This window comes from Candoia aspera, chromosome 2 (assembly GCF_035149785.1).
Source record: "Candoia aspera isolate rCanAsp1 chromosome 2, rCanAsp1.hap2, whole genome shotgun sequence".
NCBI classification, from domain to species: domain Eukaryota; kingdom Metazoa; phylum Chordata; class Lepidosauria; order Squamata; family Boidae; genus Candoia; species Candoia aspera.
The window spans coordinates 178,631,899-178,648,140 of record NC_086154.1 but is presented as its reverse complement, the minus strand read 5'-3'; the positions used below and the strand labels follow the sequence as shown (position 1 = coordinate 178,648,140).

The window sequence follows — 16,242 nt, the reverse complement described above, 5'->3', positions numbered from 1 at the left end:
AGGTACTTTATAAAATCCATCAGCAAACGTTACAGTTCTATGCAGCCAATTGATGAAAGGGTTTTGTTGCACAAACCAAGGCATTCCCAAAATCACCAAAGGGCCCCCCACTGGAGCTATGACAAAAGGCAATTTCTCCCAATGGGTGCCCATCTGTAAAGCCACCAGTCCTGTAGAGTGAGTGACTGCTTTCCCTCCCGCCATGGTCCCATCCAATTGCGTGAAGATCATGGGCCGTGGCAAAGGGAACGCGGGCAGTTCTAGGGCAGCTACGACATCAAGATGCATCAGCGAACGAGAACAACCCGAGTCCAGCATGGCCCAGACTTCGACAGTTTTGGTTCTAGAGCCCAATTTTACTTTGCGCCCGGTTTCTTCCACCTGCCCAACGGTGCCCTTCAGGGCAGGTGGAAGGCGTTTCCCGCCGGCTGGTCAAATTGTAATTCCTCTTCCTCTTCCCCGAATGGGAGATCTGGAGGGTCAAGTTCAGCACAGGCAGCCTTCATCTTGCACGGCAGGGATGGCGATTTTCCCGGCGCTTTCCCGGGCCGTTCCTCTGGTCGGCGTCTTGGGCACGAAGTAGCATGATGCTCATCTTTCCCGCATCTTAAGCACTGCCCTTTCGCAAATCGTTGTTCCCTTTCTTCCTTCCAGGTTTTTGGTTTAGGGCGACTCGAATATCCAGCAGCACGAGCCCCCTTAGCGGCTCGGGTTTGTCTCAGTTCCTTGCTATGGGCATACATTTGTAGAGCGCTTTCTGCACTGCCTGCCAACTGAATCCAGCCGTATAACGTTTTAGGATCGTCCCTACACAAAGCCCAACGGAAGATTTCCGTCTCCAGCCCTTGCTTGAACATCTCCACCAAAGTCGACTGGGACCAGTCCTCCACCTTTCCCGCCAGGGCTTTAAATTCTAAAGCGTAGTCTGCGACAGAGAGGGTTCCTTGGTAAAGTTTTCTCAGGGAGTTCTTCGCTCTCTCTTGGGCCAATGGGTCTTCAAAGTGCTGTTTTAGCGCCCACAGAAACTCATCAAAGTCCTCTACCTCCATGGCCTCAGCTTGGCACAGCTGTACGTACCAATCAGCTGCCCTCCCCTTCAGCTTGTTGGCAATAACATTAATCTTGCCTTGTTCAGAGCAAAAACTTCGACCCCAATCCTCCATATAATGTCTAGCATTTGTAATGAAGAAGGAAAGTGTGGTAGGGTCCCCATCAAACTTCACCCCAAAGGGTGGGAAGGTCCTTACCGGCTCCACCGGCTGTGGTGGCTCTGCAAACAACAACGTGCGTCGAGCCGCCAGTGGTGGCCGATCTCTGGACGCCCTTGACTCCCTTCCCCCCAATTGCCGGGGAGCTCGAGTCTTACTTCTACCCCTGAATGACAGGGAACTCCATCTTGGGAAAACCAGCTGAGAGGGGTCCTCTTCCCAGTCTTCCTGTAGGGACCCTGAGCCTCTGGTGACATCTTTTATGAGGGTCACTATCATATCCATTTTGTCCTCTATTGCTTTCATGCGGGCAGGGGTGACAGGCTCTTCTAAGGGTCTATTGGTTACCACCACCCTCGGCGATAAGGGGATTTCGGGTTCCCAGGATGGCTGTGGAGATCCCCTCCCCGGTGCTGCTTCCACCTCAGGTTGGGGCTGGAGTACACCCCCTGTGGCACCCTGCACTGCTAACAATAGATCATCCAATTGGACATCTCGCCTCTCCCGACGTGCTGCCCTTTGCGCTCTCGAAGTTGGAGCTATCAGAGTCTTCGTCGAGTCCGGCTCTTCTTCGCTCCCTTCACTCTCGCGAAGCGGAGGTTCGATCATCGCTAGCGCTCCTTTTTACCCAAACTTTGGATGGGGCTAGCGGAAATGATATAAACAATTCTCAGCTTTATGTAATGGTTGCCTAATCCCAAATACTCAGTCTCACAAGCTCGGGCTTAAAGATAACTGATTTATTAAAGGAATAGTATGCAAATACAGAGAAAGCTGAGAATGAGCAAAAGCGCGCCAAATACAAACTTAAAAGCCGTGCCTTCAATCCAGTCCCGCCCCAAGCACCCGTCAGCACGCACCCCCTCCCAGGTGCTAGGAACCGTTACACGCACCTGGGAAAGTAACCTTGAACAGGAGTGCAAACCCAAACATACATTCCAAAGATCCAAAACAAAACAGAGCGCAGGGATGGAAAAACCCAGCCACGAGCAAGACGGGTATACACGGAAAACGGTTTGACATGTGAAACGTTATGATGTTAACAGAACATTGAAATGGGGAACATGACAGCATCATTTCCAAATCCAGCAGCTGAAGGAATTTATGGTCTGTCTGTGTGCAGACATATTATGTTTGTGTAGTTAATGCACATATTAGGTGCTTGTTGGCTATCAGATTATATCTGATAATCTGCAAATTAAATGTAGCTGAAGAAGTATGTTTGTTACTCAGATCACAATCAAAACTTCTGTTTTATTTTACATACTGTATTTACATACATATGAAATCTATTCATTAGGAAGAGTTGGAAATGCAAAACAAATCTAGGCTGATGAGGAAGGAATAACCCAATCTTATTTTTCAGCCTGGCCCAGGAATGTATCTCAAAGATCAGTGAACTGTTGAATTCAGAGTAATAATAATTAGAAAAGACTCCTGTTAATTCACAAATAATGTTGTGGGAAGAGCTGAGGCCTTTTCCAGAAAGTAGAATTAGATATCTGAATCACTGAATCAGATGACTATGGCCACAGTAAGTTCTTCCATTGCAGGGGAATTGCCTTTGATCAGCACTGAAACTGTTCCTAGATCAGAATAAACTAATTATAAGCAACACAGAGCTTTGGCTGTTTTGTGCCTCTTCTCTCTCATAATCCCAAATTTGAGTATCACATAAAATCATGTGAGTATTCTGTGTGCATCCCCATCATTGAACGATGTTAGGCAAACCTAGGAAGTTGCTTTTTACTAGGTTAGACTCTTTATCCAATCCATTTCATCTATTTCAATTAACAGCTCTCTAGAGTCAGAGTCAGAGGTTTTTCCTACTATCTGTCATCTGGAGATGGCAGGAATTGAACCTATGCTTCTCAAATGAGCCATCCCACAAGCAAATGCACATAGGAGAACGATCTATATTTCCAATCTCTGTCAATTTTGTACACAGAGCTGGGAAATTCTGGGAGTTGAAGTCCACATATCTTAAAGTTGCCAAGGTTGAGAAACTCTGCTATATACTAATATAAGGAGAGACTTTGTCCTGTCCCTTGGATCCAGAACAAGAACAAGAGAGGAAAAATAGCTTAGTCAATTAGATAAGGAACACCCAAACTAATCACAGTCATATCCTTTAACATAGGAAGAATTTGTAGATCAAAGAAAAACTACAGAGTACAGGCAAAGGCTGGGAATATGAGCAAACAAAACGAGCTGGAGGTTTCAAGTGTCAATGTACAAATCTGTCTTTCACAGACATCTGTAGCAACCTGACTAGTTTCCAAAGAAGGGTTTTATGTTCCAGGCAGCTCAATCTCTTCTAGACTTAGCACTTATTAGCACTGTCACAGAACTCGATTTCTTGGGGCTACCATTACTCAACAGAGATTCCAGCTTCATATTCAGGCACTCCTGCATCACTCTATTTTTCTGGTCCTCAACATGGTAGAAGGCAACTCAGAGAGAATTGCTATGTGCCCACTGAGCAATTCTTTTTAAATTGTTCTGATAACATACTGTATATTCTTGCCCCTTTTCCTGCCTAGACTGTGAAAGTTTCCAACCTCATCTCTAGACTGGTTTACATTATATTAGTTGGCTAATGGTTAAAAAAAATATGTCTCCTTCACTTCCATTCTGTAGACCACATAAATGTATCCATGTAGCTTTCTTGGCATACATTCTATTAAAGTGATATATAACTCTTATTGTTTATCTAATCTAATACTATGCCCAGGTATTTAAAACATTTAACTTGCTCTAATTCATGAGAATCAATTGTCCACTTGTGCCTTTGTCTTCTTTCGGAAAAAACTAAAACTTTAGATTAATCATAATGGATTACTAGATGTTCCTCATTACAGTATGATGCCAGAGTTCTTAGTGCATTCTTAGTGCCTGCTTCATGCCTAGAGAAGAATTGCATCATCTGCACAGATTAGAATTGGGAGATGTCTATCAGCTAATTTAGGCACGTGGATATCAACTCTCTGAAGAGTTTTGATCAGAGAGTTGATATATACAGTATGTTAAAAAGCAATGGTGCTAAAATACATCCTTGTTTCACCCTCTTAACAGTCTGAATAAAATCAGAAAGAACCCCTCCCCTGTTACATCTTACTCTAAGGCCGGTTTTGTCGTATAGCTTATGAATTAGGAGCAAGAGTCTTTTGTCTATAGAGGATCTGCTCAGAATGTCCCAGAGTCTAACCATTGAGATATTATCAAAAGCTGCCTTGAAATTGATAAAGGCTGCATATAGATTGAGTGGTTTGTATATTTGTCTGCCAGATGTTGAAGCACTAAGCAATGGTCTATAGTAGATTGTTCTGGTTGAAATCCTGTTTGCTCAGGGTCAATTAGTCCCTCATCTGTTACCCAGGTTTGGAGTTTTGTGAATAGGTACCTGGCATATAGTTTGTTAATGATGTTCAATAAATTAATTGGCTTATAATTAGCTGGGTCTGTCATGAGAAAGGATAGCGAGCAGGGGGCTCCCATCCAGACTGTCAAGCGCATGCGTAGCACTGATGAATTATTCAGCCATTCAAAGAGACACAGATCGGGACCGCCTTAACCCTTGGGGTTTATATGTCTGGGTTTTCCCACGCTTCTTCAGTTTGTTAGGATTCCTGTTAAGTACTAGCAATAAATATTAGAGACCAGTTCCTTGTCTCAGTGTGTTTCCTGGTTGTTAGGACAGGGTCATTTCTATCACCCTTTTTATATAAGGGAACAATTATGGCTCCCACCCAGTCCTCTGGAATCTTAGCTGTGTGGTTAATGCATGAAAAGAACGAGGCCAATACAGGGGCCCACCAATTTGAATTGGATTTACTTAGCTCAGGGGGGATATGGTCACTCCCAGGGGCTTTACCACACTTAAGCTGGCTAATAAGATTTTTAACTGCCTTGCTTGTGGTTGAGGGCCACTGTGGTAGTGAGGATAAAGGCTTGTCCATCACATAGGTGTTAGCATGCGGATCTCAATAAAGGACTTGGAAATGATGTACCCAGGTATATGCTCAGAGATGGAAAGATGCACAAATTCCCTCAATGGAGGACTGGATGATTAAATTGATGGAATTGGCACAAATGGCTAAACTGACAGCATTGATAAGAGAAAACACCGTAACTAGATTCGCTTCTATCTGGAAGCCGCTCTTGGACTATTTGCTTGCAATGCAAAAGAATGAAGTCCTGATTTTAGGTTTTGATGATTGAATGGTTTGATTTTAGAGATATAATGTTACTAAACGTTTAATTAATAGTACAAGATTAACTTTTATGTACTTTTATACCTGTGCTGGAAAAGGGCAGAAGCCACTGGTCTGATATGCTTTTTTGTTTATTCCTGCACCATTTTAGCATCTCCTGTTTCTTTTTTAGACTTGTATTCTATCGGTCTTGTCCTGTTCAGACTACGAGACAGCCAGGCAGAATTACTAATAAAATTCTTTACTGAATAAACTATTTACAATAGCAAAGTTCTTGCAATAGATTAGAGCAAGTAATTCAGTCAAGTCCACCCAGGTGGCAAAGGATACCCAGGCAACACTGCAGAGTCAGACTGTGGCAAGGCAGCAAGGCAGAACTTGGCCCATTCTCTGATCGAAGCTGCAAGGCTGGAAGGAGCTAGGGTGCTTGGCAACAGAGCAGCTGAACACTTGGACTGGTGCCCTGGCACACGGGCTGGATCAGGCTGGCACACAGAGGCTAGACAAGGCTGGGCTGGAGTATTTGGTCAGGGCTTGGTTCTGGAGACAAGACTGGACTTGGCTGGAGCATCTAGGTGAGGCTGGGTTCTGAAAGCAGGACTGGACTTGGCTGGAATGCCTAGGCAAACTTGGATCTGGAGATTAGGCTGGACAGGACTGGAGTGTCTAGGCAAGGTTTGAAACTAGAGACAAGGCTGGACTGGACTGGAGTGTTGAGACAAGGCTTGAACCTGGAGACAAGGCTGGACTGGGCTGGAGCATACAGGCAAGGCTGAGATCTGGAGGCACACCTGGATTGCATTGGAGCAAAGTGACAAGACTTGGAGCTGGACGCGAGACTGAGCTCAACAGGGACGGCGGAGAGAGGCTCTACTGGAGTGAAGGCAGTTCCGTGAAGGCAGAAGGCGCTGGTGCTGGTTCCATGCTGGCTACAGTCAAGGCTTCTGATGCTGGTAAGGATTCTTCCACAGGTGCTGTGAGCTTGAAGGAGCGGTCTCCGGCCACTTGGTCTTGGCATGCCTGCCTTTTTATTCACTCCTTTTTGCACCGTTTTCCCTTACTGGCCAATTCCGCTTCTTTTTCTTTCATGCGCTTCTCTGCTCTCCTCTCTCGAGCACTGATTGGAGGCTTCAAATCTCCCTCCAGAGATTGTCCAATCAGTGACTGCAATTTCTCCCACTCTGCTGAGTCACTGCCTTGATTAGATTCCTCAAGTCCTTGCTGATAAGTTTCGTTTTCCCCTTCTGACTCCAAATAAGTTTCATTTTTGGAGTCAGAAGCTGGATCAAACCCAACAGGTCTTATATTCTGCATTGTGTGTCTTAATTATATCTTGAAAAATTAATTAAAAAAATATTGCAAAAAAAAAAGATGTACCCAGGTACTGTACTTGAAAGGAATGCAATTGTGTAATGTCATTATGGGAACAATTTGTTATACTATGCCAGAAAAAGGAAGGATTTTTGGAGTTTGTAGCTTCAATTAGCTGCAACCATTTTTTTTCTTCTGATGTTGGGTTTTTTCTTTCTGAGCAGAGCCTTATGTTGTCTTTTCTGCTCCTTTAAAATTTGGGTGGAATCTGGTGAATTGGCCTTCAGTGAGGTAGCATAGAATTCCAATAATGCTGCTTTGGCAGCAATATAAGATTTATCAAACCAGCTTTTAGAATGCCATCCCATCCTGGTCAGGTTGGTACTTGTCTTCATTACAAAAGGTTGAAGCTTAGCTATGAGATTGATATACATCAAATATGCTGTGGGATGGTTTGAGTGGTCTGAGTAAGCTCCAGAGTTATGGAGAGTTGAGAAATATGCACTTCCTTCCTCTGAGGAATAGCTCCACTGGGCTATCCTATCTTCAAGGGAGCTTTTCCATCTGACTCTGTAAGAGCTACCTCCTGTCAGGCATTTTGAATGGGCCTTAACCTGGCTCCTAATTGGGCCTTGCCTAAATTTGCAATTAAAAGTTGGTGGAAGGTGGTCGCTTTCAGACCTAAGGACTATGCCAAAGTGCTTAAGGCAAGGGGCCAGGTCTCTAGAGATTATTAAATAATCTATGGTGGATAACTTGTGAGCTGACCAAAATGTATATTGCCCAGGGAAATCGTTTTGGACAGAACCATTTAACGTTTGAAGGTTAAGCCCATCCAGCTATATTCCTTAGTATGTTGGTTTGATGAGCAAGATTTTTATGAAGGAGGCTGGTTAGACTGCCTGCCTGTGCTATCTTTCCCAGCTTTCGGGGGCCATCTCATCTGGTAAACCTACCAGAGGATCATACCAATCACTTAATGGAAATCTTTTGTATATACTGGCACCCTGTCCTATTCTGGAACCAAATTGTCAGTTAGTAACTGTTTCAAGGCTTTCTTTGAATCCAGAGCTGGATCAGGATGTCTTCTTTTTTCCCGTGTTGTATCGTCTCAGGAGAAGTTGTAGTCATCTCTGTGGCTCAATTTATCTAAATAAAACTTAACACCAAAATGACTCTTTGAAAGTAATAACTTCCTAGGTAAAATAAAACGAAATAGGGTAAAATAGGTAATCTATCTTAATTAAATAGATAAGCCACAGAGCACAGCAGGGGGAAATTTTCTTTGCCATCTTGGGGGTGGGGGGAGAGGGAGAAAAATGGCACATTCTTTTCTTTTGTCCTAAGTGTTGGGATTTTCCTGACTTGTGTTTTATGATCTTTGAGTTGTAAAAATAAATGTATTTTGCAAGTCAGTGGTTTTCATGATCCACAGCCAAAAGCAAAATGTAGAATTTAAATACTTTTCTTTTAAAGGACTGAAGAGGTACAACATGAGAATGTAGACAGGGAAACAAGCTGGTTTTGTGTATACAATATTGCAAAGGCTGTAATTAGGTGTCATTTTCTCAGTCTGGACTTGTAGAAAAATGAAGGAAAGTACTTGAATAATTATAGTAATATAAAAGTGCACAGTTTGGGGGTAATACTAGCAAAAGAACATCAACCACAGACCAAAACTCTTTCTTCCAGCTGTATCAGCAAGAAGAAAAACCCATACATGGTGATTTTCCTTTAGAGTGTGGTACTGCATCAGAATAATAATAAAACTTGAAAGTGCATCATTACTTAGAAAATATTCCTTGTTCCCCTGCATTCCCCTTCATTATCTTACAGCAGTTAAGATTTTATAAAGGTTCATACAAGTTAGAAAGTCACAGAGGATCCAATAGAAGAACAAAAGAACCTATCCAGAGAGTAAGGATACCTTTTAATCTGTTGGAAGTCCTGGCAGATCCAGCATGCCTCATTAACATGTAAATTGAGTTGTCCCACAATACAACTCCAAGGAAGCTGTTTGTTGCCACTCCCACTTCCTCTTCCCTCCTCTTCCTTCTTCGCCACCAGAAGCAAGCACATGGATGTGTGCTGCTCTCCTCCATTCTGGGCACCATGTGGTGGGCCTGGAATTCCCCTTTCTTCCACGCAGCTCTTGGTAGCTGTAGGGCTGAGAGTTCAGGGCAAAACTAAGTATTTAGAAAGAAAAGAAGAACAGAGGAACCTCATCTTTTCCACCAAGATGGATGTAACAAAAGCAACAATAAAGTCAGTAAGATTCTTTTTACTTCTTAACCTAATATGTCTAAGCATGTGATTCTTTATGCTTGGGAGGGCTGAGTGTGTAAGATCCATAACCTGTGTTTCTCTGATGCTATCTTAGATAATTTTTTTTTTCTGTGCCAGCTTCTCAGCTGTGTCATAAGCTCTGCTCCATTTCAGTGGTTTTAGCAGGCCACTAAATTGGCTTCATAATCAAGGTGGAACTTTTGTGCATGCTTTTGCTTATATATAGAATTAAGTTGCAATGTATTACTTCAGAAGGTACTTCAGAAGGTACAAAGATGCTTCAAAACATGCAGGGGGGCTTAGGGAACACCTATTAGATACTGCTTAAACAACTGCATCTCCTGCATTTCCTGGGATCAAGTGGTTGCCTTTACGTGTGATTCTGGGAAAAGATGTGTTTGGTTTAAAATATTTATGTCTAAAGCTTCCTTATGAGAATATAACTACTTTTAGTTGTCTTCTTTCTTTTCTTCAGGATCATGCTGCTTTGTATATTTGGGGTGTTTGTAATTATGTCAGTAATGCTACTTATGCTGTGTGCCTTTTCTGTCTTATACCTGATGGCCAATTTTTTTCTTTTCCAATTTTGAAATATGGAGTGATGTAGCTGGAAGATAGATGCTTTGGAACTGTGGTGTTGGAGGAAAATTCTGAGAGTGCCTTGGACTGCAAGAAGATCAAACCAGTCCATCCCCCAGGAAATAAAGCCAGACTGCTCACTTGAGGGAATGATATTAAAGGCAAAACTGAAATCTTTTGGTCACATAATGAGAAGACAGGACACCCTGGAGAAGATGCTGATGCTAGGGAGAGTGGAGGGCAAAAGGAAGAGGGGCCGACCAAGGGCAAGATGGATGGATGATATTCTAGAGGTGATGGATTCGTCCCTGGGGGAGCTGGGGGTGTTGGTGACCGACAGGAAACTCTGGCATGGGCTGGTCCATGAAGTCACGAAGAGTCGGAAGCGACTAAACGAATAAACAACAGCTGCATGACACACACATCTTGATATAGTAGTGGTGTTTACCACTAAAGGGAGTTGGCAGTTGGTCAGTTATTAAAGTTATGCTGTGCAAAGGATTACTTATACTCGTATCCACTGTGATTTGCCACTGGGTCTGTGCATTGGTTATATTCAAAAGCCATATTTCTGTGTTGTTTGTGCAAATGAAAGGTAACTGCTGTATAAAACTGGATGGAATGCTGTTACTCCCTGTTCCTTTCTCTCCTCATTCACCCACTTTTGGGATTTATATAAATACTTTTATTTTATTAATTTGTTGCATGAATACTACTTATTGACAAATGGTATTGTGCCAGTGTACATAGGTTTTATGGGATATATATCACAGAAAATGCAAAAAATATGGTAGTAATTTTGAGGCTTAACATCAGTCACGCTCCCTTTCAGAGGGTGAGTGTAAATAAATAAAATTAAAATAGTAGCTGAAAAAACTTGAGATAAAAAGTCAGAAATATATCATTTTCTAACAAAATTAACAAGTACTAGGAATTAAGTTAAACAGGTCAAATTTAACTTATACTAGACAACCCTGTGACCCATTGGGTCATCCTTTGAGAGAAAGGTAGTGCAGTCTGATGTGACCAGAATGAACATTAAATTTTAGGCTGACCATATTTTTTTTACCCCAGTGCTGGATGGTCCTGTGATCATCTAAGAAGAGTATATATCCTAAATAGAAAAACAATTGTAGTGGCAAACAAACTTCAATAATAAGTCAATATATTTATTTACATAAACAGATAAACAGAATCATCAGGAAAAAATCAGTGGGGGCGAGAGTGACTTCCAACTTCCTACCATCTTCTCCATTGACTTTTCTTATGAGAAGCTGGCAGGGAGTGTTGAAAATCATGATCATGTGACCACAGAGATGCTGCAATGATCACAACTTTGCAATTAAAACTGGTCTGAATATCATGGAAATTTCAATTCCACAGAAGGGGTCCCAGATTTTTTAAGGCATACTTTAAGTTAGTGGATATTAGGTACCTCGATTCAAAAAATTTTGTGGTATAATGCACCGTTTGGGCCAACTTGAAAGTACAAACAGATAAACACAATGATAGTTTTAGTAGTATACAGATACAAAAACAAAGATACAAAAACAAGAGCTTTGGTTATATTAATTAATTTCTAAAATATTTATGTAATGGTTGCCTAATCCCAAATACTCAGTCTCACAAGCTCGGGCTTAAAGATAACTGATTTATTAAAGGAATAGTATGCAAATACAGAGAAAGCTGAGAATGAGCAAAAGCGCGCCAAATACAAACTTAAAAGCATTGCCTGTGAGCAAGTTCCGCCCCCATCCCTCGTCAGTGCGCACCCCCTCCCAGGTGCTAGGAACCGTTAGACGCGCCTGGGAAAGTAACCTTGAGCAGGAGCGCAAACCCAAACATACATTCCAAGCCCACAAAACAACGGAGGGCGGAGGAATGGAAAAACCCGGGATGGGTGAAGAAACACGGAACAGAAGATGACATGTGAAACGTTACAATGTTAACAGCACATTGAAATGGGTAACATGACAATTACCTTCTTCTACAAAAAGATTGAACATAGATATTTAAGTTTTTATTTCTCCTTAAAATTACAAATGTATTTATATTCAAATACCATTTATACAAACACACACACACATCTCACAGAGTAAAATATCTCAAGGTCTCCACCATTCTTTCCACTTCTTATGCATTGCCCCATGCAGTTTCTCCCATTGTTGAATGAAAACAACAATCTTTCCTAGAACAGTAAGAAGTATAAAAGGGGACATGAGAGGAAGAATAAAAATCTACATCAGCCTTAAAAAGCAATGTGAATTTTGTACGAATAAACAATTAACTTTTTTTTTTGTCTGAACAGTTTCCTTTACAGAGGATCCAGTGGGATTCCATTTGTCAGTAGGCTGCAGGACTCTTGGGGACTTAGGCTGTGGCATTTCTGGAGCAGTGGCCATGCATTTTGGGTTTGCCTTTTGCTCTTCTGAGTTGTTACAATGGAGACGTGCAGCTTGCATTCTTGGAAGGAGTTATGAAGCTGTTATTACCTGAAATTTTAGGCTTCATTATTAGCTTTTTAATGAAGGTGATATTACCATTTTAGCATGGCAGCCATGCCTTCTTTTGAAGTTCAGGAAACCATGTTTTCCTTTACCCAAAACCCTTTTTTTTCTTTTACGAGCAAAAACTCCCCCTTTCAGCAATTAAACAATAGAGAGCATATTCTGAAAGTCCTTGAATACACTTGCAAGTTTTAAGATGAAGCAAAGCTGGGAAAGGGAGTGATGTAACTCATAAATTTGCCACTTGTGGAATGTTATCTGTAATAAATGTTTTCTATTGTTCAATTCTCACATGTAATCAATGTTTTTTATTGTTTGATTCATTGCTTTCTGATGTATCACATATACCAAATGTATGTATCATTTGTTTCTGTACCCTATAAAAGGACTTGATCCCTTTAATAAATGCTCTTTGCTTTGCCCAAAGCATTTGTGATCTGTGCTGTTGGAAGGGGTGAAAAAGCCACTTTGCAAAGTTAGTCTCTTTCCCAAATTCAGGGACCACATTTTTATCAGCTCCATGCCGAACTCAGGGTGCTTGAGTTTCTAGGCAACAATTTGGGGGCTCATCCGGGATCACAGCATGAAACCTCTCAGGGCTCCGATTGGCCTGCCTAAGTCACAGAACATGCTTGCTGGCACAGGGTGACTTCACCCACATGTCTTTGGAGGAGGCAGACAACCGAGGAGCCAGGAGGGAGTATGCGCTAGCTGGTAGTCCCTTGGGGGAGAACACAAGGTAAGGGAATGGTACAGGAGAAGAGCGCACCCCTGGGGATCCAGTTGGGGTCATGGTCCAGTTGTGGGACCGGGTAACCCTGTCTGTCCAGCAGGTGATGGCCAAAGAACAGTGGTCAGACTGCACACTGGGAAGTGGACAAATACACTGGACCCCTTTCATGGGAGGAGAGGTGGTCGCAGTGGGGGTCCTTTTGACTCGAGACAGCTGGGGTCAGTCTGAGTGCAAACTGAGCAGAACCATCCCTGCCAAATGACTTTTGGGTCCTGTGGGCTGATGTGGCTGGGCGACAAGTCACCCAGATCATGGTTCAAAAGACTATGCCCTGCATCCCTTCCCTTGATCTGCCACTCCCGTCCTACTTCCGAAGGGACGAGGATGACCTGACTCCGGTCGTGTCCTCCAGGGAGGAGCTGTGGTAGAGCAGAGTGGGAGTGCAGGACCCGCAATCATGAGGGCGCTCTCACCTGTAGACCCTTCACCCGATGGAGAAAGATTTCCGACGGAGCAGATCAGGTATTTGAGAAGGGAGTGTCTGGGCATGGGGTTGGGGGGAGCTTCCGGCTGCTTTGTGAATAATCAACCAGACTGCAGACAATGGAATCAAAAACATGAAAAGCTAGCACAACTGAAAATGGCCAACACCACCACAGGAACAGTTGGATTTTTCCCTCAGAATTGTACGACAAACTTACTTAAAGAAAAATTCCTGCAGGCTTGGGATGCCCTTGGTTCAACTTGGAATAAGAAACAAGCTTTTTTCCTAAACAGAAACTGGAAGAGATTTTTGGAAAATTATGATAAACAAAATTAGCCAGAATAGGGAACTTCAATTGTTGTCAACAACTGAAACTTTTGAAACTTTTTTGGGGGGCGGGGGGCAAGAAAAAGAAGAGAAAATAAAATTAAAAAATGGAATACTGGTATCGCTGGGTACAACTTTCGGATGAAATTTGTCTCTGCAATCCAGAAGCTGAATGTAACGTCTCGAGACTTTCTCCCTGTAATTCAGCCACAAAGCAAAAGTAACCCTATTAAGAGTACTTGAAGAAATACCAGGAAACCACTTGTTCAGAGCTCTGATGAAACTCATGATGCATTTTACACCAAACATTGAAAGAACTTTTAAGAATGTGCAGCTTAGTGTTAAAAATGAGAAAGATCTTAAAGCTATAGCAGTTTTCTTTTCGTGAATAATTTCGTGCCACTGACATCTGCCTTTTTTCCCCTTATAAATATTGCTCAAGGTAGAATAATAAGCCAATTGGAAACATCAGGGCGATTATTGCAAGGGCTTGGTTCACAAGGGACACCAAGGTTGCGACCCGGAGGGTGTTTTCTTTTGTGTCTGCGGGGAGGAGTGGAGGAAGCTGATGCGGTTGCTCTGTGGCGAATGGCTCCTGAGATGTATTAAGAGAAAGGCTACTTTCTCCGGTTTCTTTACTCGGGCGCCACCACCATTCCAAAGGACAGAGCGGCTCTCCGCCATGCGCGGCTGGGATCCCCCTTACAGTGCAACTTCCCACCCCTTTGATACCTAATGACGACATCGCTTCTTCCTGCCTTCCCGCCACAGCCTGACTCACCCTCTCTGTCACTATCGCCACCATTTTCCCCCAGCCCGCCCTCGCGGCGGATTTAACGCGGGGCCGGTCTCCCCAAAGCAGCACCTTTGCGTCAATGGCAGAGAGCAAGAGTGAGGGGGCGTGGCTTTAGCGGGTGACAGTCACAGGGTGGGACCCTATCAGCTTCACCGCGCGAGCCCAGGCCGTTTGGTCTAGGAGTGTGGGAGAAGGAGTGGAGAAGAAGAGGGAACGCGAGCGAGGGAGCCAGCGGCTGCAGCGACGCGGAGAAGGCGGCGGACGCGGCGGGGGCCAGTAGAGCGCGAGGCAGCCATCGCCGCCAGGAGGAGCCGCCTGTCGGGTGGAAGTGCAGCTGAGAGAAAGGACGGAGGGGGGCGGGGCGAGGGGGCTCGTGGAAGAGAAGGAAGGCAAGAAAAGGCAGGAAGACGACCGCGTCTGAGGGGGAACGTGAGGGCAGCCAACGAGGGGGCGGAGCCTAGCTATCGAGTCTCCGCAGCCGCCGCTTCGGCTGATTCAAAGCTCCCCCCGCCCCTTTGCGCCCTGTGGCCGGGCGGAGATGGCGATGCTGGATCTGGCCTTGGAGGGATTCGCCGTCTGCGGGCTTATCCTCTTCTCGGTCCTGTGGCTCATGCACTTCATATCCATCATCTACACGTAAGTGAGGCCTCTCCGTTGCCGGCTGCTTCCCCTGCCCCCCCCGAATTTTCACACACGCGCGGAAACTGGAGAGTGGGGTCATATGCCCCCTCATTGTGCTTCCCTCCTCGCCGGCGCCTCCTTGCTTTGCCTCCCTCCCTCTCTCCCGGGCTGAGAGGCGACGCACCTGCTTTGCTCAGCCCGTAGCCCTGGGGGAGCACGACCGCTCGTCCGTGCCGCCCTTAGGTGTCGGGGCTGCGGCGCCCCCCCCCCCCTTTGTATACGTTCAGCTTTCTCCCCTAATCCCCCTTCCTCCGCCTGCCTCCCCAGTGGGTGCTCTTCGGGATTCTCGTCATCACCAGCTGACAGCTCCACTCCGGAGGGTGGGCTAACGCGACTGGAGCTTAATACTTCTGTCCTTTGGGACTAGTTGGACCTTTGCTTAGAGGGCTAGAAAGGGCAGGTCATACATATTTGCTACTGCTGCTAACAATATTCCTCCTCCCTATACCCTGCGTTCTTGTCTTGTAAGGGAGATACACTTTTACATGTGCTGAGCTTTACTGCATGTGCTGCCTTTGTCTACCTGTTTTAAGCCAGTGGATCCCCGAGGAAACATTAGCTTCTTAATACATACCACCAGGAGTCAGCTGTAGATCTGGCATTAGCTTTGCTCATAATGTAACTAAGTGGTATTTTATTTGCTGCAGTTACCTTTCTGTTGTGATTTTTCTCCAAGATAGATGCCATACCGCATATTTAGCTGACAGTGTTTGTAGCTTCCAAATCTAGTGTTTAAATTCTAGAACTGTGCATTCCTTGTTGCTAAATTATCATGAGGTTATGATATTTTTATTGTGAGAGTTATTCCTGAATGGATTTAACTTTTAAGTTGATTTTAAGGATTGTTTGAAAGAGTTATTTTATTCTGCAAACAATATATTAATACATGAATTAATATAAGATATATGACATCTCATCATCTTAGTTTGTCATTAAGATTTCTACAATAGCTGTGTTGTAATGGACAGATGAACAAATGCTTCTTAAAGTATTCTTAAATTATGAAATCAAAATAAGTATGTAGAGATTTGTTGGTAGAAACAGATTTCTTGGAAAGGTGTTAATAATTGGCAGTTGGCATATTTGGAGTGTGCATTTGGTGGTGGCGGCAGTGAC

The 16,242-nt window shown here is 43.8% G+C and overlaps 1 protein-coding gene across 1 annotated transcript in view; it reads left to right on the top strand.

The window, feature by feature from the left end:
* The first annotated feature begins 14,828 nt into the window (after positions 1-14,828).
* Positions 14,829-16,242, top strand: part of UGCG (UDP-glucose ceramide glucosyltransferase) — a 36,843-nt gene continuing 35,429 nt past the window's right edge. Inside the window, exon 1 of the mRNA XM_063294981.1 lies at positions 14,829-15,081. Coding sequence (XP_063151051.1) covers positions 14,984-15,081 — 98 coding nt within the window. The 5' untranslated portion in view covers positions 14,829-14,983. The remainder of the gene's footprint in view (positions 15,082-16,242) is intronic.